The sequence below is a fragment of the Plasmodium inui genome (genome assembly GCF_000524495.1).
Source record: "Plasmodium inui San Antonio 1 unplaced genomic scaffold supercont1.2, whole genome shotgun sequence".
Classification (NCBI taxonomy): domain Eukaryota; phylum Apicomplexa; class Aconoidasida; order Haemosporida; family Plasmodiidae; genus Plasmodium; species Plasmodium inui.
Genome location: NW_008481836.1, coordinates 1,661,944 through 1,685,194, shown reverse-complemented (window position 1 = coordinate 1,685,194; position 23,251 = coordinate 1,661,944). Strand labels below are relative to the sequence as shown.

At 47.9% G+C, this 23,251-nt stretch overlaps 5 protein-coding genes across 5 annotated transcripts in view; 3 read left to right on the top strand and 2 right to left on the bottom strand.

The window, feature by feature from the left end:
• C922_00821 (hypothetical protein) overlaps positions 1-949 on the top strand; it is a gene marked incomplete at both ends in the record, with an annotated part of 2,948 nt that extends 1,999 nt beyond the window's left edge. The window contains one exon of the mRNA XM_008816433.1: positions 126-949. Coding sequence (XP_008814655.1) covers positions 126-949 — 824 coding nt within the window. The remainder of the gene's footprint in view (positions 1-125) is intronic.
• Positions 950-1,557: 608 nt separating this feature from the next.
• On the bottom strand, positions 1,558-4,365 carry C922_00820 (hypothetical protein; the record flags this gene model as incomplete). Its single annotated transcript, XM_008816432.1, has 1 exon — positions 1,558-4,365. The coding sequence occupies one exon, from the start codon at positions 4,363-4,365 to the stop codon at positions 1,558-1,560; it is 2,808 nt and encodes a 935-aa protein (XP_008814654.1).
• Positions 4,366-7,484: 3,119 nt separating this feature from the next.
• On the top strand, positions 7,485-15,046 carry C922_00819 (hypothetical protein; the record flags this gene model as incomplete). The annotated part of the gene is made up of 2 exons (XM_008816431.1): positions 7,485-14,423; positions 14,564-15,046. 2 exons carry the CDS (start codon positions 7,485-7,487, stop codon positions 15,044-15,046), a joined length of 7,422 nt encoding a protein of 2,473 aa, XP_008814653.1.
• Positions 15,047-16,174: 1,128 nt separating this feature from the next.
• On the top strand, positions 16,175-19,225 carry C922_00818 (hypothetical protein; the record flags this gene model as incomplete). The annotated part of the gene is made up of 3 exons (XM_008816430.1): positions 16,175-16,851; positions 16,944-17,064; positions 17,120-19,225. 3 exons carry the CDS (start codon positions 16,175-16,177, stop codon positions 19,223-19,225), a joined length of 2,904 nt encoding a protein of 967 aa, XP_008814652.1.
• Positions 19,226-19,444: 219 nt separating this feature from the next.
• On the bottom strand, positions 19,445-22,590 carry C922_00817 (hypothetical protein; the record flags this gene model as incomplete). The annotated part of the gene is made up of 2 exons (XM_008816429.1): positions 19,445-19,891; positions 20,017-22,590. The coding sequence occupies 2 exons, from the start codon at positions 22,588-22,590 to the stop codon at positions 19,445-19,447; spliced, it is 3,021 nt and encodes a 1,006-aa protein (XP_008814651.1).
• Positions 22,591-23,251: the final 661 nt, after the last annotated feature.

The following is a 23,251-nucleotide window of genomic DNA, read 5'->3' as shown; positions in this document are numbered from 1 at the left end:
ACCACATACAAGTCCCCCTGTTCGCCTCTCCTTATGGATCATTACGCACACATATATATGTGTATATATTTTTTTTCTATTCTTGTGACTCTCCTCCACGCAGCTAAACCTGCTCAAGGACGAAGTGCTGAAGAAGTCGTGCGAGGTGGAGAAGCTCCAGGACAGGCTACTCGACTACGAGTCCAAGCTACTAATCTACGAAAATAATAACGAGATTAAAATTCTGAAGAAAAATGAGGACCATTTGAGGAAGCTGCTCAGCAAACATATCCACAGGAATGAGAAGTTACTCAATACCACTCTCCTCCTGCAGAAGTCTACACTAGAAAATAACACACTGGAAAAGAAGATAATTGAATTGAAGGCCAAGACGTATAGGAAGGACCAAGAGATAAAGAAGCTGCAAGAAAGCAAATGGAAAAAAAAAAACTCCATAAAGAACAGCAGCATTTCGCAGACGGATGAAGTTATCGAATTGAGTGACGATTTGAAGGATCTCCATTCGAGTGGCGGAAGGGGAAGGAGGAGGTCGGCGGGTAGCCTTATGCACTACAGTGATGACTACCTCGATGCGGGGAACCACATGTTGGATTATACCAGCAGGGCGGAAAAAAACAACGCACTCGATGCTATGCTACTCGAAGGGGAGAGCCACCTGATGATGGGCGTCAAGGATGACTCAGCCTCGGCGGTGTCACTCCCCCTGGGCACGCCGCTCGCCGCTACCGGCGCTGTTGAGGACGACCCAGTGTACGTGGCCCTCTGCGAATTCAGCCACAGCTTGAAAGAAACCAACATCCCATTTCAGATAAGAAAAGTAAGAGGCAGTCTGTACCTCCTTAACGACAAAGAAGTGCTCATAAAATTCATAAACGGAGATTTGTACGTCGAGGATGGCCCCCACTTGGTTAAGCTGAATGACTTCCTATTGAGCAGTGGACTTAGCTAATTTTTTTGCCATCGTTTGGAAGAGCCAAGTTGGAAAAGGGGCAGTTTAGGGGGATTCTTCCCAAGCTGGCCACACAGACGTGTACCTACCACACATGTTTGTTTCTTTTTTTGTGCAACTTTGCCGCCCATTCGGCCGCGCGTTTTTCCGCCCATTCTGCAGGCCCATTTTTCCGACCCATTTTTTTATTTCATTTTATTTCTTTTTTTGTCTTGTTTTGTCTGCATGGCCACCGCCTAACTACTCATAACGATGACTGATTAAAAAACGAATTTGAAATGGCTGTTTAACACAAAAAAGGAGAAAATAAGAAAATAAAAAAAAAAAACAGACGCGTGGCATGCGTTGCACACATACCTACATGCACGGGTCGGCGGGGCTGGCCACGGTGTAATGCCAATTTGGGAAAAAAAAAGAAGAGAAGAGAAGGGAAAGAAAGGCAAAAAAATAGAAGAGAAAGGAAAGAAAGGCAAAAAAATAGAAGAGAAGAGAGACAACCCCGCAGCAGCGCTCCCTAAATGCACATCCACGCGGAGGAACGAAAAAAGTGCTGCCATGATAATGCGACATAGGTCAAGGCTTGGAGGGCGCGCTACCAAACCCCCCCGTTAGAAATAACTGTTGAGAGCCTCTTTATCCACGAAGGACTCTATCTGGCTCCACAAATAATCACAGGCATCGGACGTCATCTCCCTCTTGTCCAGCTGCAGCCTGTGCCACATGTTCGTCTTGGTATTCTTAGGAATGAGACAGACTTGCACTTCATTCTCCGTGTCTTTGATAATCTTCAATCGAAACAGTTCCTCAATAAGTAGAAAGGTCTTCTTATACCTCTCCGAAATGGCTAGCGTCTTCAACTTCACCGCATCTGTGTATTCTTGTAGTTTCTCAATTTTATATTCGGCCTTTTTCAATAACATTTTCTTCATCTCATATTTCCCCTTGAGGGTATTCTTCTTCTCATCAATCTCGTAGAAAACTTTTAATTTTTTTTCTCCTTTGGTACCATCATTAGAATCACAGAAAATGGATTCACATTCTTTCAGTTTCTGAGAAATCACTTCATACTCCTCATTGATCACATTTCTCTTATCCTGGATAACTTTCTTTCTTGTCAATACGATCTGCTTAATAGTTCTAATTGTATCACTGATGCTGTTATTCGTCTTGGAAATTTCGCTCAAGTGTTGATTTTCTTTCTCCCAGTTGGAGACATAAGTATTCAGATTTACTACATTGGTGTATAAATCGTTCATGTCATTTTCTTCACTGTTACAATTTGTGATGTTGTGCACGACGCTTCGATAGTAATCGTCTTCACTGTCCCCTTCCTTACTATCAAGTCTGCTGAAAGAGGGTAGAGTAGTCGCTCCCCTTCCGTTTGGTATCTCCCTCGGGGGAGCTCCTTTCAATGTGCTGCTAATAGGGAAAATGGCACTAGTGGATCCCATAACGAATGGGCGTCCCTCTGAGTACTGCACCGATGCGGACATGTTACGCAACTCCATGTTGTTTGACTCCAGATGGCTGCTTTTCCACCCCCCCTTGTCGCTGCTCAGTCCCCCCACCCGCTGGTGGCTCGCCATGGCATCGTTCCTCAGCAGCCGTGAGAATTTATGGGAGCTGTTCGATGCGGCGTTCCTATTCGCACTCGCTGCACGGTCTATGCCACGATCCATTCCGCGATCCTCCGAACCCTCGCCGCCTCCCCCGTCCATGGCACCCACCTGGTTGTCCAACCTCCCATCTGTCCTCTTCTTCGTAGAGGAATTAAAATTGTCCTCACTCAATCTATCGAACGTACACGAGTTAAATAAATCGTTATGGATTCCCATCGTATGATTCGCCATCTTTTCGCTATTCGTGTCCGTTATATAACTGGTGTGTCTGCTCCGCCTGTGCGGTCTCGCGGGGTTCCTGCTCAGGTAGTAGAGCGAGTTATTCAGGTGCTGTGACTGCTTCGACTTCTCCGATTGGTGCGATTGCTTTGACTGCTCCGACTGTTTCGACTGCTCCAACTGCTGCGACTCCTGCTGGTACCTGTGCGCCGGAACGGCAAGCATCGGTTCGCCCCTCCTCAGTCGATCGAATTTCGCGTAGCTTCTCTCTAACGGAGTGGTCCTCACGTTATCCTCGTCCTGGTCCCCACAGGCCATGTTCGCCGCGCCGCTTGCATTCCCCGCTGCGTTCCTACCTGTTGTGCTCAGCGGCTGGTAAGACCTACTCAGCAGACCGTCCTCCTGGTTGATGGCGTGCAACCCACTGTTGTTCCGGCTTGGGGGAGGACCAAGCCCCGTGTTGTTGCTACCTAGAAGTTTCTCATTCGAATACAACATCATGCTGCCATAAGCACTGACCTTTTCATTCGTTCCACTTGATATATTTATGGCACCTACGTTATTACCATAGTGTGAATTTCCACTGTCATGGGGGGGACCTCTTGAGGCGTATCGTTTACTCTGTGTGTTGGTGTCCCTCCTTCGTCTTTCATTCTCGTGCTGACGCTCGCTGTGAGGGTCCCCTCTAATGTCGCCCCCACTGTTGCTATCGCTATCACTTCCCTTGCCCCCCCTGGAGGCAGCCCCCCTGTCAGCAGCTCCCCTGTGTAGGTTCTCCACGGGGTCGTATTTTCTCTCCATGGCGTCGTATTTTCTCTTCATGGGCGAGCTGTAAGAGTAGATGGCGTCTTCCGCCCTGCGCCCCCATTCGTTTTCGCCCGACCCAGCTTCCTCCCGCTCGTAGTGGTGGGGCTGGCTGAGCATCCTGGACTGTCCCATCTTAGGATTACCGCTGTTGTGGTTGTTCCCGTGGTTATTGTTGGCTTGATTGTTTGCATGGTTGTTTCCACTGCCGATGGCGGTGGCTCTCCCGCTTTCCCCGTACTTGTCTCTTCTGTGGTTCCGTACGTCGAACTTGTTCAGGTAGCTCTTCCGCCCCCCTGCGTTTGTCGCGTTACCGGCGTTCGGTGGGGGCACCAGTCTCCCCCCGGATGTCGCCTCCCTGCCGCCATCATCATGCACATCATCATGGACGTGATAATTTAGGCCATCATTTGCACCAGCCTTGTCGTCATCGTAACCATCGCCGTTATCGTCACTATTTTGATGACCCTTTTTATGGCTGTACTTGGCGAACTCGACGTGGGCAACCCTCAGTGAGCTCCTCTGATTGCTTTTGAGGCTGCTCTTCGCCGGTTGTTTAAGCAGTGAGTTGTTCGTCCGCGCTTTCAAGTGCGAGTTCTTCCCAAAAGACGTTTTGCGCGTAAACTGCGAGTTCGCCGCATTGGACACCTGCGCCACATTTTTACTGACTGCGTTCAGGTGGCCCTTAGCCCTATTCATAAATCTCACACCCCTGTTTTCCCCCCCAATGAACTCAGTTGTCTTCAACTTGGACTTCGCCGAGACCTGATTCATGTCTCTCGCGTTTTCCCGAGTAAGTAAAGATGAACCCTGAACCCTGGAACCGATCACTTATTGCTCTTCGGCTTGGCATCCCGCTTTCAATTCTGTCGCTTCGGCTGTTGTTTTTTTTTCCTTTGCTCGTCTGCTTGTTTTATCCCTGGGCCGTATGTTTAAATGCGTCCCTTTGGCGGAAGTCCCAAACCTTTTGAGTTAGCACAATACGCGGTATCCCTTACTCGCAGGGGCAAATGGCATGCATGTAAATATACATTTACTCATGCTGCCCATCCGCATCAGTACACCCTTCTGTCGCGGAGAAGCTCACAAATATATTCAGAGGTGCAGCCCCAAATTGTGAACTCTTCGTAGAGAACGCGTCACTTTAAACGGGGGAACATCGAATGGGCCGTTGAAATGCAGATTTTTAACGCTCACCTGCGCTAGTTACGTGGTGACTGCACGCTTCACCAATGGAAACCTGTCTTTGTGGCAACATGGAAAGGTATCCGTACGTATGCGTCGCGCGAGCGGGTAGTCGGCAAAACGCAAAGTGGTCTAACGGCAAAATGGTCAAACGGGAAAAGTGCAAAATTGCGATATTGCGAAATGGCAAAACAGGAAAAGGGAAAAATTGCGAAGCTGCAAAACTGCCAGGCGGTCACGCGCGAGGTAACAGAGTCTGGAGAAAAAGTAAAACAAGTGGGAAACTTCCAACAATGTGCATTTTCGTATGACCAGTTCAGGTGATTTTATTGAAAAAAAAAAAAAAAAAAAAAATATTATGAACAGTTGATACGTTATTTCCAAAATGGCAAAAAAATTACGTATTTTTTACCTGAACAGCAATATTTTTTTTTTTTTTTTTTTTCGCAAAGACGATTTTTGTGTGCAATATATGAAATTAGCTTTACACAAGTGAAACCCACTTATCTGTACATTTCCGTTTGCGCCCAAATGGGTCATTTTGTTAAAACTATCTATACTCTGCCTTTTTTTTTGAGGCGGGAACTCTGCATTATAAAGATGCCTGGCTATGGGAATATCCCATTTCCGCCAACTGGACGGCGCTGTGGTTGGGTATGTCCCCCGAACGGCGTGGAGAATCAAAGTGGTTCCAACCGACTAGGTGATTTGAAGGCGCCCCAGTGGGGATATCACTTAGGTATACACATATATACCCATCTGGACACACACACGTACGTCTGTACGTATGTACGCATGTGCATGTCTCTGCCCGTTTGTCCTTTTTTCCGAGAGGACTTCGCACAAGGGTGCGCCTGATAGGTGTAGGTCCAGTTCAGTAGTCTCCCCCACAGGAAGATAACTTTATGCACACGATCGTGTGGAGAATCCGTGGGACAGTTGCAGAGTCGGTCTACGCTTTGCTCAAACAGTGGTACCAACCGGCCCGTCGATAAAAGTCCAGGGGCCATCTCCCCAACCTTGGTCATTTCCGCTGTAGGGAAATAATACTGGCGGAAAGGAAAAAGCAAAATGGTGAAATTGCTACCAAAGGGGAGATGTATGTTCCTTCCAATAACGTAACCGCAACCGCAGCGCAACCGTAGCCGTAACGGTGTAAAACGGTCAGTTCTCCTGAAATTGAAACAAAACACCTGTGGTGGGACTCCATAGGTGAGGATTCATTTTTTTCACTTGTTGACACCTTTTGGAAATGTTCAAACCCCGCGCGGGGAATGAAAATGATGGCCTCTTCGCCAACGTGTCGTTTTTCCGGTGTTGCAACGACATGCCACAGCTTCATAAAGGAGTAAAAAACTGCCGCATGAAGGACATGCCTAAGGGGATGTTTCCACGTGAAGAGTCCACCTCGGGGGCGAGGCGTGACATTTTTTATGCGTGCACAATTGGGGACATCCCCAAAAGTGCTCAGGCCATGTTTATCCAAAAAATCACAAAGTCGATTTGGATGTCTCGGAAGGGGAGTCAGGCGGGCACAAGCAAGTGCGTACGTGAGTGCATACGTAAATATACTAAGAGATATATGCATAAATATACGAATAAATATATAGATATATTTTTTTCCCCCCTTCTTTAAAGATAGAGGCAATTTCTGCGCCCCTCCTCAGTGTGCGGAAAACGCCTTCGTGTCTTTTTAACTCGTTGGCCCTCCTAGCGATGGAGGGGGGAAGATTAATAAGGGCGCACATAAACCGGGAAAATAAAGCGCCACGAAAATGTCCACCAAGCAGGTGCATAATTAAGTAAAAGGTTTAATTGGATCCTCCTTATGTTTACGGGAATGTGGATAACTATCACGTGAGTAGAAGATGTGGTGTCTACGTGTGGTCTTCTACCGCGTTCTCCTTCTCTTCACTTCTCTTCTCTGCTCTTCACTTTTCTCCTCTTCACTTCTCACCTCTTCACTTCTCACCTCTTCACTTCTCACCTCTTCACTTCTCACCTCTTCACTTTTTTTTTTTTTCTTTTTTGGATACTCCCCAGCGAATGTGAATTAATTTTTTTCGAGGTGCACCCCAACTTGATGATGCATCATTCGATTGGGGATCCTCTAAGGCACTGTGTTTATTTATTTTATTATTTATTTTTTTTTCTCTCTCATTGCTTTCTTCCCCTTTTGCGTTGTTCTTACAAAATTGTTGGGACATTCACGGCGCACTTCGCACACTTGGCCCACTTGACTAGGCGGACACATCGTCCTTTACGCTTAGGCCAACGTGGCTCTATTTGAGGTCTACCTCCACGCAGGGGTAAACGAAAGCGTGGTTCCCCTTCTTTCTGTGTGCGCCAAAGGTGTGGACACGTAGCTCTCTTACTGCGTGCACACAAACGGGACTATCCTCATGTGCAGGGCAGCACTCTTCCCCTGGAGATAAGCGAAAGCGTCTCAAGCAACACGCATACGGATAGACAAAGGGGTGTTAAAGGTCCTCCTTCCCACTTGGAGGGGACTACCCCCGAGGGGCTCTCCACTCATATGAGTGAAGCAGGAAGGGAAACAAGAGACGAACAAACCGAACGGAACTAAAACGGGGGGCTGCAAAAGAACGAGGCGGCAAAACAGCGCAAGGGCATGCAACCCCAGACACGGCATGGAGATGCCCCCACGCTGTGTGCAGTTACCTCATGAATTGATGACCACCGGAGAGATGCTACACGACGATTCGAATGGCAAACCGGAAGGGGATTGTCTCCCCATCATGACCCATAGCAGTGTTGAAAGGGATGGCGCTTCTTTAGAGACGCACTACCTGTGTGAAGCTGCCACGAAGGCGGAAATGACTGAGAAGAAGCAAATTGTGATCAGGCGAAAGTGGATGCTAAAGGTACCAAAAAGATGTGTACACAAGAACAGAAGACTAGTGTGGAAAAAGAGAAAAAAATATTTTCCCATCAAATGGAGCCAAAGGAAAGTCCTTTACTCCGACCAATGCGACGGCGAAGTAGCACGAACTACTCTGAGAGAATCAAATGACCAAACATGCGAAGTAGGTGGCGACAAAAACGCGGTTGAATTTTACGGGGCATATGAAACAGGATGGAGCAGGCCCTGTGTGGTATACTCGCTTCGAAAGGGCACTTCCCATTTTGACAGAGAAGCCACCAGGTTGGTTTTTTCACCTCGTGAGTGTGAAGCCCAAGTGAAGAGAAGCGCAAACAATCGCATTGGTAGTGCCGATTCTGCGACAAGTACTGCGCTGGGGGGAAGGAGGTGTGCGATCATGAGATGGAAAAAACATCCATACAGCTGCCACATTAGGACGTGGAAAAAACATCCATACAGCTGCCTCATTAGGAGGTGGAAAAAACACCCATACACCTTGCTCATTAGGAGGTGGCGCGGGGGGGATAGCACTTTCTGCATCCTCGCCAAAATATCGAGGGGCCAGATGACGCTCTCCCTGTCGGTGCGCATCATTTCGCCATTGGAAGTTTTGCACCGCCACCATGATGATGATGATGTGCTTCCCTTTTTTCACTATGAGCGGCGCATGACTAGTCGGAGCAGTAGTGGGGCAGGTGACAAGCCGTACGAAGGTATGCATCTTGTGAGGGAAAAACAAATTAACAAAACGGACAAAAGGAAAAAGGAAAAAATAAGAAAAAGAAAAGGAAAAAGAAGAAGCCATTTTAGCGCTGGTAAGTCGCATCTCTCTAAGGCGTATGTTATTCTTTGCGCCACACACCGCGCAGGCGTGTGCCATCCTCCTGGCAGGGAGGCATCGCGTCGTGGCCTGGCGGCGGTGGCAGCGGGGGAGAAGTCAGAAGGGCAACAAGTGGAAGGACTAGAAGCACAGCAGGTACGGGAAGCACAAGAGGGATTAGAAGCGTTGCAAGGGGTGGACCTCGTTACCTTCCCAACCATCTGTGCCATCCCGACTGCCGTCCCCACAGCGCAGGTGAAGAGGGCAGAGCCCTGCCAGGACAAGCCACGACCAGAGGGAACCCCCCTCGACGATCGCAGAAACCACGGCAACCGCAGCAATCGCAGCAATCGGCGAGGCAGAATAAAACGAAAAATAACCGTGACTAGATATATTGTACAATTCGCTTGTCCATGTTCATCACGGCTTTCAAAGCAAAGTACAAAAGAAGCTTCCTTCTGTGTTGAGAGACGAAGTTGCCTCCTTGGAATGAGTGCAATTAGGATAAACATACAGTCAAATGATGCAGGGATAGACTCGAGAGAAAAAAGTGAATTTCCATTTCGTTCGCTGCAACTAGTGGGAGTTCCGTCATCATGGGATGTTCCTTTTCATCGGTGCGACGCAGACGGTGGTAGCAAAGACACAGGTCCAATTTGCACTTCCTTTACGCGAACCCTTTTTGATTTACTCAGAAGGAATGATGAAGGGGAAGATTACTGCATCTGCCTGAATTTGCTGCTTCACCCATTTGTTCTAAGCGCTTACAAGACAGAAGCGGTTAATCGAATCGATAACACTCTTAGCAGATGCAGCGATTGCTGTATGAACCCACACAACATCTGTCTTCTTCTCACTGACGAGGAGGAGGGATCACTGCGCCTGGATAAAGGGCCGCGAAATCGCAAACAGGAGAAGTACCACCCGCTGAGTCATCGCATGTCGGGGTGCACCACTCGCCCAGCGTTGTGCCTCATCACGGGGAAGGAGGAAATCCAGCACATCTCCCCCAATGTGTTAATCAACACGAAGCACTGTGATAAGAATAGGCTCACTGCCCATCGGAACACCCCTGTCCCATTCCGCGGCTATGAAATCCCCTCCCACTACACAGCCAAAAATGAAAATAAAGTGGCAGCGGAGCCACTTCAGTGTGAAAACAAATTTTACAACTCAGAGCACCAGATGTGCAAGATGTGGGTCGTCAAGAGAGGTGCGCATCTCTTTTATTTCCCCCCCACTGGGTGGGGAAGTGCACCGACAAGTAGCGAAGGCGGGGGAGATAACGCGGACGAGGAGGCCCGTGAGACGCGTAACTGGTGCGGTAAGTATGCTTCCACCAAAATGAACGAAGTAGCACACGCCGATTACCGTTTCGCTGGCAGCCACAAAAACACGTACACAGTTAAGCATTGCCACGGAAAACCACCAAACCGAATGGCAAAAAGGCAGCAAGGGAAGGAGAAGAAGGAGAAGCAGAGAGACGACGACGGGGCGAACCCGCAGAAGAGGCCAACCCAACAGGGGAGTAAACTGAATCACACATACAAAAATATTAGTGAACAAAAACACGGACATGAAATAAAGCTATGTGAAGAAGAAAACACAGTGGTTGCCATCCGGGAGAGTTGCACCAATGAAAGGAACACAATGAAGTGTCCCGCCGCAGTGGTTGCCATGCAAATCGATAAGAAGAACCTACCAAATGGTTATTACTGCAAGAAGAGGGCGTTCCAGATGAAGAGATCGAACTGTTGCTATGACACAAACTACGCAGGTGAATACACCAATGAGGGATCCTTTGCTCCCCTGGAAGAGGAAGCCGATAGGATAAGGCACACCAGAGAGGACGCCAACCATGAGGCTAGTCCATCCACAGGGGGGAGCAATCAGCTCTGCGATGAGGTGTACCGGGGGGAATTCATCTTAAGGAATGGAAATCATTCCAACGTGTTAAATCGATTAACCAATTCGCTGAAGCCCTCCGATGGTGTGGGCTGTGCACCGCCACCTGTTACGCACCATAGAGAAGGGCATAATATGGGATGCCCCTCGGAACAGACTCATGTCGTAAGAAGAGGCACTACTTACCACAGGGAAGAAAATAAAAAGAGGCATACCCCCACTTGGAGCGATCCACATCGTAGCCCCCTTAACGAACATCCTCATAAAAAGAAAAAAAAACTATCGCACTTTTTCACACAAAACGGGGAAGACAGAGCGGAGGAGAGTTCACTAGTCGGAGGGGACTCACCAAACGGATTCGTACCCACCTATGGTGAGGGAAAGGACCATGTTGTCATTCCGAGTAATTATACTCAGACGGATCATTTACGTAATGTTAATCCAATCCGTGGAGTATCCATGACGCCAACCCCCCCCTTTGATGATAGCTCCTTGGATGAGCCCAATCTCAGTGCGGCATCCCCTGTAGAGGGTGCTATAGAAGAGGCGTCTGAACTCGCGAGGGGCACGCCCGCTAGGAAGCCCTGCTTTGATGAGAGCTCCAGCGATGAGGATTCACTCATCGGGGAAAACTTCCCATGCGGAGCAGTGCACTGGATGGGGAACAGACGGAAGAGGTGCATACACCTGCCGAAGGGGTACGCCTACCCGTCCAGTGTCTTCCCCGACCGGTCCAGTGGTTTCACCTATCCCTCCAACGTATGGGGCGCGTACCGCATGGAGGTGGAGTTATCCGGGGGAGGAACCGCAAATGGGAAAGGAGCAGTCGAACGATGCGATATCCAAATGGACAACCAAAGGGACAACCAAAGGGACAACGGAAGCGACGTAACGGCCGCGTCTGATGTTCGCGAAGGGGATATCATTCGTAAAAAATTACCGAATTGTAAGCCCGTGGATGAGGAGAATTTGTCCCCCTTGGGAGGAGAGCATCTGCAGAAGGATGTATCTGCCAAGGGAGGGGGGAGAAAGAAGAACAAAGTGGATATCCAGCGAGGGTCCATTTTGAGCGAGGAGCTACCACAGGAGTGCCTGGACAATATGCTGCAGACAAATCGGGACATAGCGTTGGGGGGGGATGGCATCGATAGTGGTAGCGGGCCGGGAAGTGATAATGACAGCGATAGTAGCAGCCACAGCGTCACCGCCAATAGTAATGATAGTCGAAACGGAGCCGCCGCCCAGGGGAATGAAGACGAAAATGTAGACCTCGAGGTGGCGGTGATGGAGAGACACAGCAGCATTCTAGTGAACAGGGGAATCCGAACGAAGAAGTGTGTTGACTACTCGCTGTACAATACGTACGCCAAATCATCCTTCCTCCAATGTGCAGAACAAGCAGATAATCATTTCATAGGCAATTATTTAGATCGATATAATGATGAGAATTTCCAGCATCTGAGACAGAAGGTGAAATTATGTCTGTCTCGTACATTTGCTAACTTAAAAACGACAAGCGAGACGTGTGTCCTGCATTTCACCAATCTCATATTCGATCTGTACATAAGCAGATTCAACTCGAAGAATGAAATCATTGAAAGTATAATTAATGACATCGTCACGGAGGAGAAGCAATTCTCAGATGTCATGATCCAGTTGTTGAAAGAATTCTACCCAAAGGTCTACAGTGACTTCGTTTTTAAAGAACAGCTAAAAGGGAAGTATAATATTCTATATAAAGAGCTAAAAGATTCCTGTGATTTGATTTATCACTTCATTGCTATCATATGTCTCTTTATTTCTCAGAAATACTATAATTATAGACTCATCTCCATCGATCTAATCGCTAAGACTTACTGTAAGAGTCATCTGGAAGGTCTTCGCAAAGTATATTCTAGAAACAACGAACTGATAAAAGATGCTTCCCCAGACTACTACTCAGCAACACAGTATCTCGATTCAACCTTCTCCGCTCATAGTGTTAATAAAAACTTCGCTCTCGAAGTAGAAATCTGTATCTTAAAAAAGTTAAATTACGATCTCTCTATTCCTACACCATATAGCCTACTAGACAGTCTCCTAAAAGCAAATGAGAACATCAATTTTTTGAAATTAAAAAATGATTATAATGCTACAGAGGGGGAGATTCTACTTCGGATCGCTAGCATCGACAATATTTTTTTGAAGTACAAATCTTCTACTCTTTCTATGGCTATTTATGAGATTTTAAATTTCAATATCTGTAAGGACAAGATGCAGAAGGAGTTGTTTCATTTTACCAATTTTAGGGACGACTTCTGCTTCTCACCTACGCCGCCTCCACGCGGGGGGGGTGCGCTGCACTCCTTTGAGGTGGCTAAGCTGGATAATTTGTGTGACGCCGCTAACCACGCCAACCCCGCTGACACCGCTGGCAGTGCTAATGACGGCAACCTTGGTGACTGCAGGAGGCGCCCGCTGCCGCACAGCGAAGCGGCCGAGAAGAAAAAGAAAAACGAGCTGAAGCTCCTCAAGCGACAGGCCAGGAGCCTCGTCATCGCAGAGGAGGAGGACCGATTCATCACCGCGTCTAACTATATTAGGCAGAAGGCCCTCCTCTACCAGTACGTCAGGCGCACCCTCATCGGCGTCTGCTCCGTCATCAAGAAGAAGATCCCCCGGTACTACTACGACTCGGATTTGGACCGAACGGACAGGCTGAAGGGATACATAAGGAGCTTCCACAACGGGAAGCGCGCCTACCTGGACAGGCTCAGGGCGAAGCGGGGAGCGGCAAAGGGGGGGGCGGCAATGGAGGGAGCAGCCGTTAGCGGAGCTAAAACAGACCCCTCCAACGACGAGGCTCCAGAGTCAGCGACCACCTCCGCGACCACCGCTATCACCACTACCCCCGCGGAAAGCTCGTCCCCCCCGAGCAGCAAAAAGCGAAAGCGCGCGGAGGTAGTGGGGCTCACAGCCGCCGACGGCGAGCGGAAGGATAAAGACAAATTCGAAGGTGCGAAAAGTAAGATAAAGAGAAAAATTAAAAAAAAAATAAAAAAGCTGAACGAGCTGAGGTGGGAAGACATTCCGATTCAATACTGCACGCCATATGTGCTGCAGGGGGAGGAAATCAAAATTTATATAAAAAAAGACGACGAAGAGGTGGGGGATGGAGATGGCAGTGGCGCACACAATGGAGGCACAGGGAGGAAGATCTCGATAAGTGGAACAAAGGGAGCAAGCAGGAAGAACAGTGACACACAGAGGAAGAACAAAAAGAATTACATCATCGGGACAAGGACTAACTCGACCGATGAGCATCTCGTGTTTTACTATAACTACTTAAGCAAGCTGAGGAGTAGACTCATCCAAGGGCTCAAGTACTTGCTCCGTCGAATTAAAAGGATTAAAAGCAGACAAGTGTGTGTGTCGCTGGTAAACTTGAGTTACCTACTTAACAAGAAGGGGCTGCGAAAGAAACGAAAGAAGGAGAAAAAAAAAAAAAACATCCCCCTTTATAAGCAGCTAACTAACGAAATTAAAATTTTTTTCATGTGGCTCTACAAGCTGACGAACATTGAGATCCGCCCCCTGATCCGCTTCGCCGATCTGAAGTATATCGCCTCCATCAAGTGCTACGAGAGGAGCTACGCTAGGTACGTGGCCCGGGTGCTGGGGGGGGGAGCAAAGCGGGAAGGGGGAAGCGGTGAAGGGGGAGAAGCTAAAGGGCGAAACCGTGAAGCAGACAAACGGGGTGAGAACAAACGGGACGGGAACGGACGCCACGGGAACGAACGCTATGGGAACAAACCTGGTTCGACCAAGCGGGGATCATCCAAACATGGCCGCCGCCGCAGCACACTCGAGAAGAAGTACGCCCAGGAAGTCTCCCAGTTCGCGGAGACGGAAAACAAAAAGTTCTACCCCTACCTAAAGCGCAGCAGCTCCATGGCGGACCTCACCGGGGGCCACTGCACGGGGAAAATCAACAAAAAGGGGGTTGCAGGGAAAAACGGAAAAGAAACAAAAAGTAAATGTTCCCAGAAAGAAGGCCTTGTTCACAACAAAATCCATTTTTATGAACGAACTAGCCAAAATGCACAAAATGAAAACTACGAAATGGCTAGCTGCAAAAAAAAAAAAAAAAAAAAAGAAAAAAAAAAAAAAAAGATCAAAAAAAAAAAAAAAATGAGCAGGGCGACGAGGAGGGTGGCGACCAAGCAGACTGCAACCCTGCGAACGAACTGGACATGCAAAATACACTTGACGATTTCCTCCTACTAAAAAAGGAATACGAATCTTTAGAGAAGGAAAAACCGTTCGTAGAAGAACAAGTGGAAGATGATAACACAGGTCAGGTGTTCTCTATGCCCCATCAGGATAACGCAACAAGGATTAGTAGCGACTGGATTACAATCAACGACCCCCAGGTGGACGAATGTGCCAAGGAGTTAATGGAATGCTTCCTCAAATGGAAAAACAAAAATTATATTTCCAAAAACTGGACCTTTAACGAGTACCCCAATTGTAAAGAATACTATTTTTCTCTTGTCTTTGGTGATCTCAAATCGTCGGAAACGATGAAGGGCATCATCGAGATGATGCACATGAAGTATAATCACCTTCTAAACATTTACAAGGAGATTAACGTGCAGCCGGACTGCATGGAGTACGACTAAACAGAGGGGATGCGTCAGGCGTGAAGAGTGAGAACATGCAGCTGTTTTCGTAGAAGTGCATCCGCGCTGGACGATTCGCCTGATGAAAGAAGGTTCTCCTCACCGCTAACCATAGTGCTACGTTTCATCACGTACAAAAAGGACGTTCCGAACGCGCGTAGGAATCCTCGTGGTGACGAGAACAATGCTAGATTGGAGCAGCCGGGTTGTGCTTACCCCGGATTGCTATGCTTTTAGCTTCTTCCTTCTTTTTGCCTTTTTTTTTTCTTTTTTTTTTTTTTTCCTATTCCCCCGAAATGTGCCTTGCGGGAAATTACTTTCTCCTATTTTTTTTTTTTTTACATCTCCGTGTTTCCCCATTTGTAGATGCCCATTTCGCGTATTTCCACGAAATGTACAAATGGGATCCAGTTGTACGGGGGCATTTTTTTTTTTTTTCACATATAGCATTCACATTCGCTACCGTCACAATTTATGTATCAACTTGTAGTGCAACCTTTGCACAGCTTCGTTTCTTTGAATTTCCTTTTTTTGTCCCCAGTTCGTTAAGGAAGAGAGGGTGCCTCGTGGGTTTGTGGCGTCTCCTGGGCTAGCGGTTGCTCATTTGGCGGCTGTTCGTTTACCGGCTTCTTCCTCGTTGCGAACCCCTCGGTTCACCTTCTGTATGGTCTGTTTTATTTCCCCCCTTCGTGAGGACTTCCCCCCGGGGCCCGCTCAAGTGGCAGCGAACCATTCGCGCCGCCAGTGTAGGGACCATCTTGCGCATTCGCCCGCACGCTCGTGCCACCAGAGGGAACAAAGGCGAATAAAGGCATAAATGGATAGAGGCAATAAAGGCATAAAGGAATAGAGGCAATAAAGGCATAAAGGAATAGAGGCAATAAAGGCATAAAGGAATAGAGGCATAAAGGCATAGAGGCATAAAAGAAGGCATACGGATTGCGGGAAATATATAACTTCCCTCTTCCGTGCCCACAGACAGTTCATCCCAACTTCGCGCATCCAGGCAGCACTGCCACAGTGAAAGGTGCACTTTTCCCCCGGACAAAGTTAGCCCAGATAACGATGCACATCATCGGTGGAGCTACCGTCCCGATACAAAACTGATCACTCACCCACAGGGAAAACATGACCAAGGGAAATCGAATCGACAGAGAGGTGATGGGAGGAAAGGCGAAATTCAGCAAGAAGAGAAAATTCGCGAACAAAATGGACGCTCTTAAGGGGAAGCTGTACTGTGCGCTGGGCGAGCGCCTCAGCGGTGACGAGGGGGGGAAGAGGCACCCCTGGTGGGAGATGGGGCAGATGGGGAAGAAGAGGCAGATGGGGAAGAAGATGCAGATGGGGCAGAAGATGCAGATGGGGCAGAAGATGCAGATGGGGCAGAAGATGCAGATGGGGCAGAAGAAGCAGATGGGGCAGATGCTGCAGATGGGGCAGAAGAAGCAGATGGGGAAGAAGCAGCAGAAGAGGGAGAAGCGTGTCCACAACGAACAGAATGAAGAACAGCTCTGCAGAAGTGATTCGTATAGAAGCGCCCCTCGCAGAGGTAATCCCCAGCGTGGCGGGACCAAGCCCGATCGGTACAATGTCCCGTCTAGGCAACAACACAAAGTCAAGCGAATATACGGGGTGGGCATAGGGAAGAGAAGAAGAAGCCCCCAGGATACGCAACTGAGACGGGTACAAGGAGAGCATGAAAAGAGCATAAGCGATTTCATGCAAAAGAATGGAAGTCTCCATTTCAATAACTACCTGGATGATTTGAAGAGGATCTACTTCTGTACAGGACGGACAGCGGACACGTACAGAATGATGATCAGGGACATGGACGCTAATATGAGGGCCGTCCTTGGGGTGAAGCAGCGTTCCACGAGTGCTCCCCCCCCACGATCAGCACCATCATTAGGACCAGCGGTATGGTCGCCATCGTCACGAACGTCGTCATCATCACGAACATCGTCATTACCATCGCGAACATCGTCACCGACATCATTACCAACCACGTCATCGTCATTGTCAGCGCCGGGTGCATTCCTAGTGAGAAAAAACCAAGTGACCCGCTTCGCGGAGAGGCAATACCTGCTGAGCTCCACCATTGAACTCTTCTACACCCTCGGCAAGGAGGTCATCCATTTTACCCACCTGATGAAGCCCAGAAGGCACGAAATAGCCATGAGAGAAAAACTCGTCAAACAGGTGGAAATTTTCCTAAAGGCAACATACTCAGAAGTGTATGTCCTCATTTTCGGATCATGCAACACCGATCTAGATCTGTACAACTCAGACATAGACATCTGCATCTACAACAGTGTCGACGATGACAGGAAGAATGTCAAAAAATTATACAGCGAAATGAAAAGGAACAAACTTTTTCAACATGCTAGCATCAAACAGATCATAAACGCCAAAGTGCCAATAATTAAATGTTTCTTTACCGAAATGCAGATTTCCATCGATTTCTCCTTCAATCAAGTCAGTGCCATCGTCAGTACTGTAGAGACTCAGAGCGTTTTAAAAGAGAACCCCCTAATCAAATATGTTGTCATTTTTTTTAAGATCCTTTTATCGGAACATGACTTGAATGATGCATTTCAAGGAGGCATTAGCTCCTTCAAACTTTTCCTTATCATGGTTAACTTCGTTCAGGAACACTGCTTCGTTTTCTCTGGAAAGAATATTTATCTCTACATCGGAGAAGTGGTGCACAAGTTTGTTTCCTATTTGTCCTTGTTTAGGGACAAGTCCGAGGACAGCATGGCTTCCTTCTTCTCCGCGATAGGGAATTACGATCCGTTCGGTGAAGCGTCGAATCGAGGTGCGCAGTCTGCCGGTGACACGGCTTACTCAGCTGGCCACGCCGCTTATCCAGATGGTCACGCGCCCTACCCTGCTGGTCATGCCGCCTACCCTTCTAGTGACTGCGCTACCCCCCTGCAGCCGACGCCCCAACTTGTTAAGAGAAAAAATACGAAAGCTATTAAGAAGCTCTTTAGTCATATATTTTGTAAATTAGCCGTGACGAACCGGAGCCTCAACAAGAAGAAGGGACATCTCTCATTTGAAAGATTATTTCAAGTCAGGCAATGCATGAAGGATGTCCTGTATTCCTTAGCAGATATGCTCATATACCTTGTGAGGAAAAAAACCAAGAACATCTCTCCAGAGTACGACGCGGCCATCTTTGCCGATGCTCTCTCCATCGTCGCCTTCTTCCACTTCCTGCGAGAGGAACGACTCGACCAATTTCTGCGCGACTGCTATGGGTTTTTCCACCAGAGTGTGGTGTGCCTCGCGAGGAAGCCGCCACCCGCCCAGGTCCCCCCAAGTGAAGATCTCCTCATCGAAGTTTGTGAAGAGCCAAATGGGGAAGTCACACAGGAGAAGTACCTCCCACCCGAAGGCACACTCGACGAGGTAAACGCATCGAAGGACCATTTGGGAGACCCCCACGCGGGTAAACGGAATAAGAGCACTCATTGGAATGGCCCTCATCAGCATCGGCACAACAATATAGATAGTAAATCTGGAGACAAAACGGGTAGTGGATCTGGAGACAAAACGGGTAGTGAACCTGGAGACAAAACGGGTAGTGGATCTGGAGACAAAACGGGTAGTGGATCTGGAGACAAAACGGGTAGTGGATCTGGAGACAAAACGGGTAGTGAATCTGGAGACAATACAGGTAATGCACCCGGAGACAAGAAAGGTAGTACACCTGGAGACAAAGCAGATAGTGCACCTGACCACCCAGTCAACCGCGCGAAGGGAATGCCCCCCCTGAGGAGCTACTTCCAATATGACACTTTCGATGAGGTCCAAGCCAACGTCAACCGGCTATACTTCTCCATGGGGCACAAAACAAATAATCAAAATCAGCTCGTAAGGAAAGTCTGCTCCAAGCTGGTAATCATGAATTCTCTGCTGGACTTAAATAAGGCTTTGTCCAACAGGTTTCATTACCATCAAATATTTTTGCCTCCCCCAGTGGAGAGGAAGCGCAAGGGGTCCCCCCCTTCGCCGGAGGAGGGTCACCCGCAGGACCAAGGGGAAATGGCTGCACTCAAAATGCAGATGCTGGCCAGGTTGGTCAGGTTTAAAAACTACGACCCAAGTGCGGTCATGGGGCTGGAAATCAAGAGCGAGTTTTTTGTTAACAGCGCGTATACGGTGATCTGAGGAGATGTGGCGCGTAGAGCAGAGCCCCTTCTGAGAAAGGGCATCTGATCGAGGTTTGTTCACTCGAGCATGCCAGTTTTTTCTGCTTTTTTTTTTTTTTCCTTCTTTTTTCTCTTTTTTTTTTCTTTTTTTTGTGAACCTTCTCCTGCGTGGCGTAGAGCAGCATGACACCCAGCTGGCCACTCCAGTTTGTCCCTTCAAACAAAAGAACCTCTGACGTTAGAGGCTCTCAACCAGGGTGTACTTCCCCCGCATGTCGGTGACAACACGATGAATGAAGGAGGCCATGCTTGACATGCGCTCCTCGGGAAGTCTGTCCAATTGGTCACTTCGATGCACTGCGGAGCCCTCAATGGGGGTCGTGTTCTTCGTCTTATTCTTCTCCACCGAGGTATCCACCGCTACTCCGCCCATCGCTTGCCTCACCACTCTCCCCTCCGCCGTTGTGCCCCCCTCGCGAAACGCCAAATTGGGGAAGACAAAATGCAGCACATGCACCTGCTTCGCAGATGACTGCGTGCATTTGATATAATTCAGAAGGCTAAACAGGAGGGAGTACATAAAGGCATACACAACGGGGCGCTTATTCTTATAAACGACGTTGTGCACGTAGGGCAGGGGGCACGTCAGCGAGGAGACGTGATAGTCTCTACACAGGTCCAAAATCTTCAACAAGGAAAGTAAAATTATTTGGAAACTTTTGCTGTTCACATTTTTGGGGATAATAACATGGAAAATTATATCCATGTGTATTTTTTTTTTTTTTTTTTTTTTAAAATGCTCTGATGAACTTTGCACGCTGTGTTTTCCTTCAAATCCGAGGGGACCGACTTTCCTTCTCTCCCCTCCTTATGCATAAAATAGTGGCTATTTTTTTTGAGCTGCTCGTATATTGGCATGATGGACGAGTGGATGTTACTCTTGTTAATTGTTTCCAAACTGAACAAATCATTTGCGTGACTTTTAATCCTTGTCTTATCATTGGTTGATCCTTTGTGTTTTTTTTCCTCTCCATTTGGTTCCCCCCTTTTAACGTTTTCCTTTTTCTCTCCTTTAGAGGTACCTCTCCCCATTCCGATTTTCAAATTCGTGTGTCTCGTTATGATGATATTTCCACATCGCAGCTGGGTTGGCATCACACGTGAGGACCTCCGTACAGTTTCTCCCCCGCTTTGGGGTTGTCCTTGGCCACTCACAACTTCCCCCTTGCCACTCACAAACTGCTGGAACATCCCCAGCTGCTCCTTCAACGTGGGAAAAACAAAATCCGTCTTATTCATGCTGATGTTTAACATACTTTGGTACACATTTTCTTTGCAAAATTTGTTGGTATCTTCACCCAAGTAGAGGACGAGGCCATTAAGCGGCTTCTCCCTTAGACTTATTTTGCTCAGATGTCTATGAGACTCCTCCTCAAAACAAGCATTATGTTGTAGCATAAACGGGATGGAGTCATCTTGGAAGTACCTGTACGTACTGTCGTAGCTTTTGTTGAAGGGGGCTGTCTCTTCCGCCGAGGCTCCCAGTTTGCTCCTAAACTGCCCCTTGGCGTCGAAGTACTTGGACTCGGCGGAAGTCCACGCCGGGGTGCCATTCGTTCTGTCCGCCTCCTTCAGTGGGGGGGCTTCACGTGAACCACATTTGGCTATTTGATTCGTTTCCTGGTGGGGGCAGCGGTCGGCGCAGTGGTAAGAACAGTGGTCGGAACAATGGTCTACACACTTCTCTGCTGCGCTTTTCCCCCCAACCGTGCACTCATAATGGTCGCGGCGCATCTGACTTAGCAGCCCATAGAGGCGTCCCTTAAACTCCTCATTATTCCTGCTATGGCGTTGAAAAAGGTCTTCCACTTCGCCGAGGCTGAAGATTACGGAAACTGCCAGCGTATCGCACACGGAGTGTTTAACGTACATGTGAAGGTAGCTAATTAGATTTACATTACTTTTAATCAGCTTATACAAGTAGAAGAGGTGGAAATATTTTACTATACAGGAAAAATAGATGTGTCGTCCCTTTTTCTCCGTGGAGGGACAGAACCCATTGGGCTGAACCCGTATTGAACTGTCAACCACGCCTGCATCTACTTCCTCCAGTTCGTCTACCGGCAGAGGAGGCAAAGACAGCACGTTCCGCTCCCTCTGTATGATGTTAAAGATGTAAAAGATATGCTCCTTGTACTCTTTCAAGTGGACAAGCTGCATCACCTTCACCTCGTGCTCCGCGTGCCTACAGAGAGCCTCCTTCTCAGCTATATGCTTAAAGACGAGGTCATTAATCTGCTTCGTGCTGTCGGAATTATCCACTGTGGTGACCTTACTGGCACTTATAAGATCCTCCATTTCGAAGTTATGCGTTATGGACAGCTGGTGCTTTTTTGTCTCTATCATTTGAATATTTTCAGAATGCATTCGGTTCATACGTTTGAATAAGCAGTATACATTTTTGTAGATTGCTTCATAGATGTTTTTTTCTTCACTTGCCAATTTGCTTACTCTCCAGCTACGCCTGCATCTCACGTTTAGCTGCATGAGACACCTCCAGTAGTGCACGTGTGCATATAATCGTCTGAGCTGCTCAACGAACTGACTTTCACCCGCCTCAGAGCACTCGATGGAAGCGCAGAATGGGAATCGTCTCGAGGCGCAATTGTGCAGACACGTGTTCGTAATGTACTGAGCGCTGCAGCTGGTTTCACCCTTGTCGCTAATGTGGACCCTTCCATAGGTCCCACCGCGACACCCCAATGATTTGCTTCCCCAATGATTGACCCTCTTTTGAGAGGCTTCATCAGAGATGTTCCTATTCCATTCATGTGGCTTCTTTTCCTTGTGCAGTTGTTCCTGAATTCTTTGTTTATCCGTGCCTTCCCCTGCTTGGTAACCTTCATAGGAAGTTTCATTTTGTTCTCCCTGCCTACATGAATGAGGAGTTCCCACCGCTACGTCACCCAGACGGCCATGTGTACCCTTCCTAATGAGTAGCCTTCTCAACTTGGATGCCCTGCATTTCCCCCTTCTTGTTAATAACCTCCTTGCCCTTAAAAGGGGAGTGGTCCCACTTGTGCATTCGCTCAAATCATAGGCGATGTCAAAGTGGGGGTTACTATTTTGGCTCAACTCAGAGAGGACAAAATTCACGTGGGAAAAAATTATATAATTAAAAAGTAGCAAGTACTCCTCATGAAATTGTGTCTTCTCCTGTTCTTGCTTCTTCAGTAGCCTCTTATATGTCTGCACAAGGGTGACTATCAAGTCGCGGTCGAAGTGGTAAAGCAGCAAATTGGTGGCGAAAAGGGGGGCATTTCCGCTTACATTTTTGTAAAACCTGGTTATTCTTTTGGCCAAACGCCTTCGCGCGGGTTTCATTTTGCTGCCCCTCTCCGTTTGGGGTTGGGGTGAGCAGCGAAAAGCGGCAAATCAACAGATGAACAGATGAACAAATGTGCAAAAGAGCAGAGGAGCAAAAGAGCAGATGACGAGATAGCCAAGTACCGCCACCTTGCAGGCGATAATTTTTCTCGTTTTTGCCTGACCAGTCAGGTAAAAATTGGGAGTTAAAATAAAAAAAAAAAAAAAAAAAGAGCGAAAGCCGAAATGGCCATACGAATGATATACTAACGGGTGAGGCGGCCAAATGGTGGAACGACCAAACGGGGAAAGCCCGAACGAGGAGGACGAATTGTCTTGCAGTTCTTTGAACAAAAAAAGGGGAATACTGCTGCGCAGCGCAGGGGGGAGAAATGAAACAAAAAAAAAAAAAGCAGAGAAGAGTAGAGCAAAGGAAAGCAAAGCAAAACAAAGAAAAACAAAGCAAAGCAGAGCAAAACAAAGCAAAACAAAACGTCATATTCTTTTCTTCACAGTTTAAAAATTAAAGATAAATTAAAACGTTTCAAAATCAGTCATGGGGACATCCAGTCCAATCACGCTGCTGCGACGTGTGGGAGGGCGTAGCCCAGTGGAGAAGGGGTTGCACAAACCAAAGGGCGGAGGGGGGAGGTTGATACATTCCATGGTGATTACACCT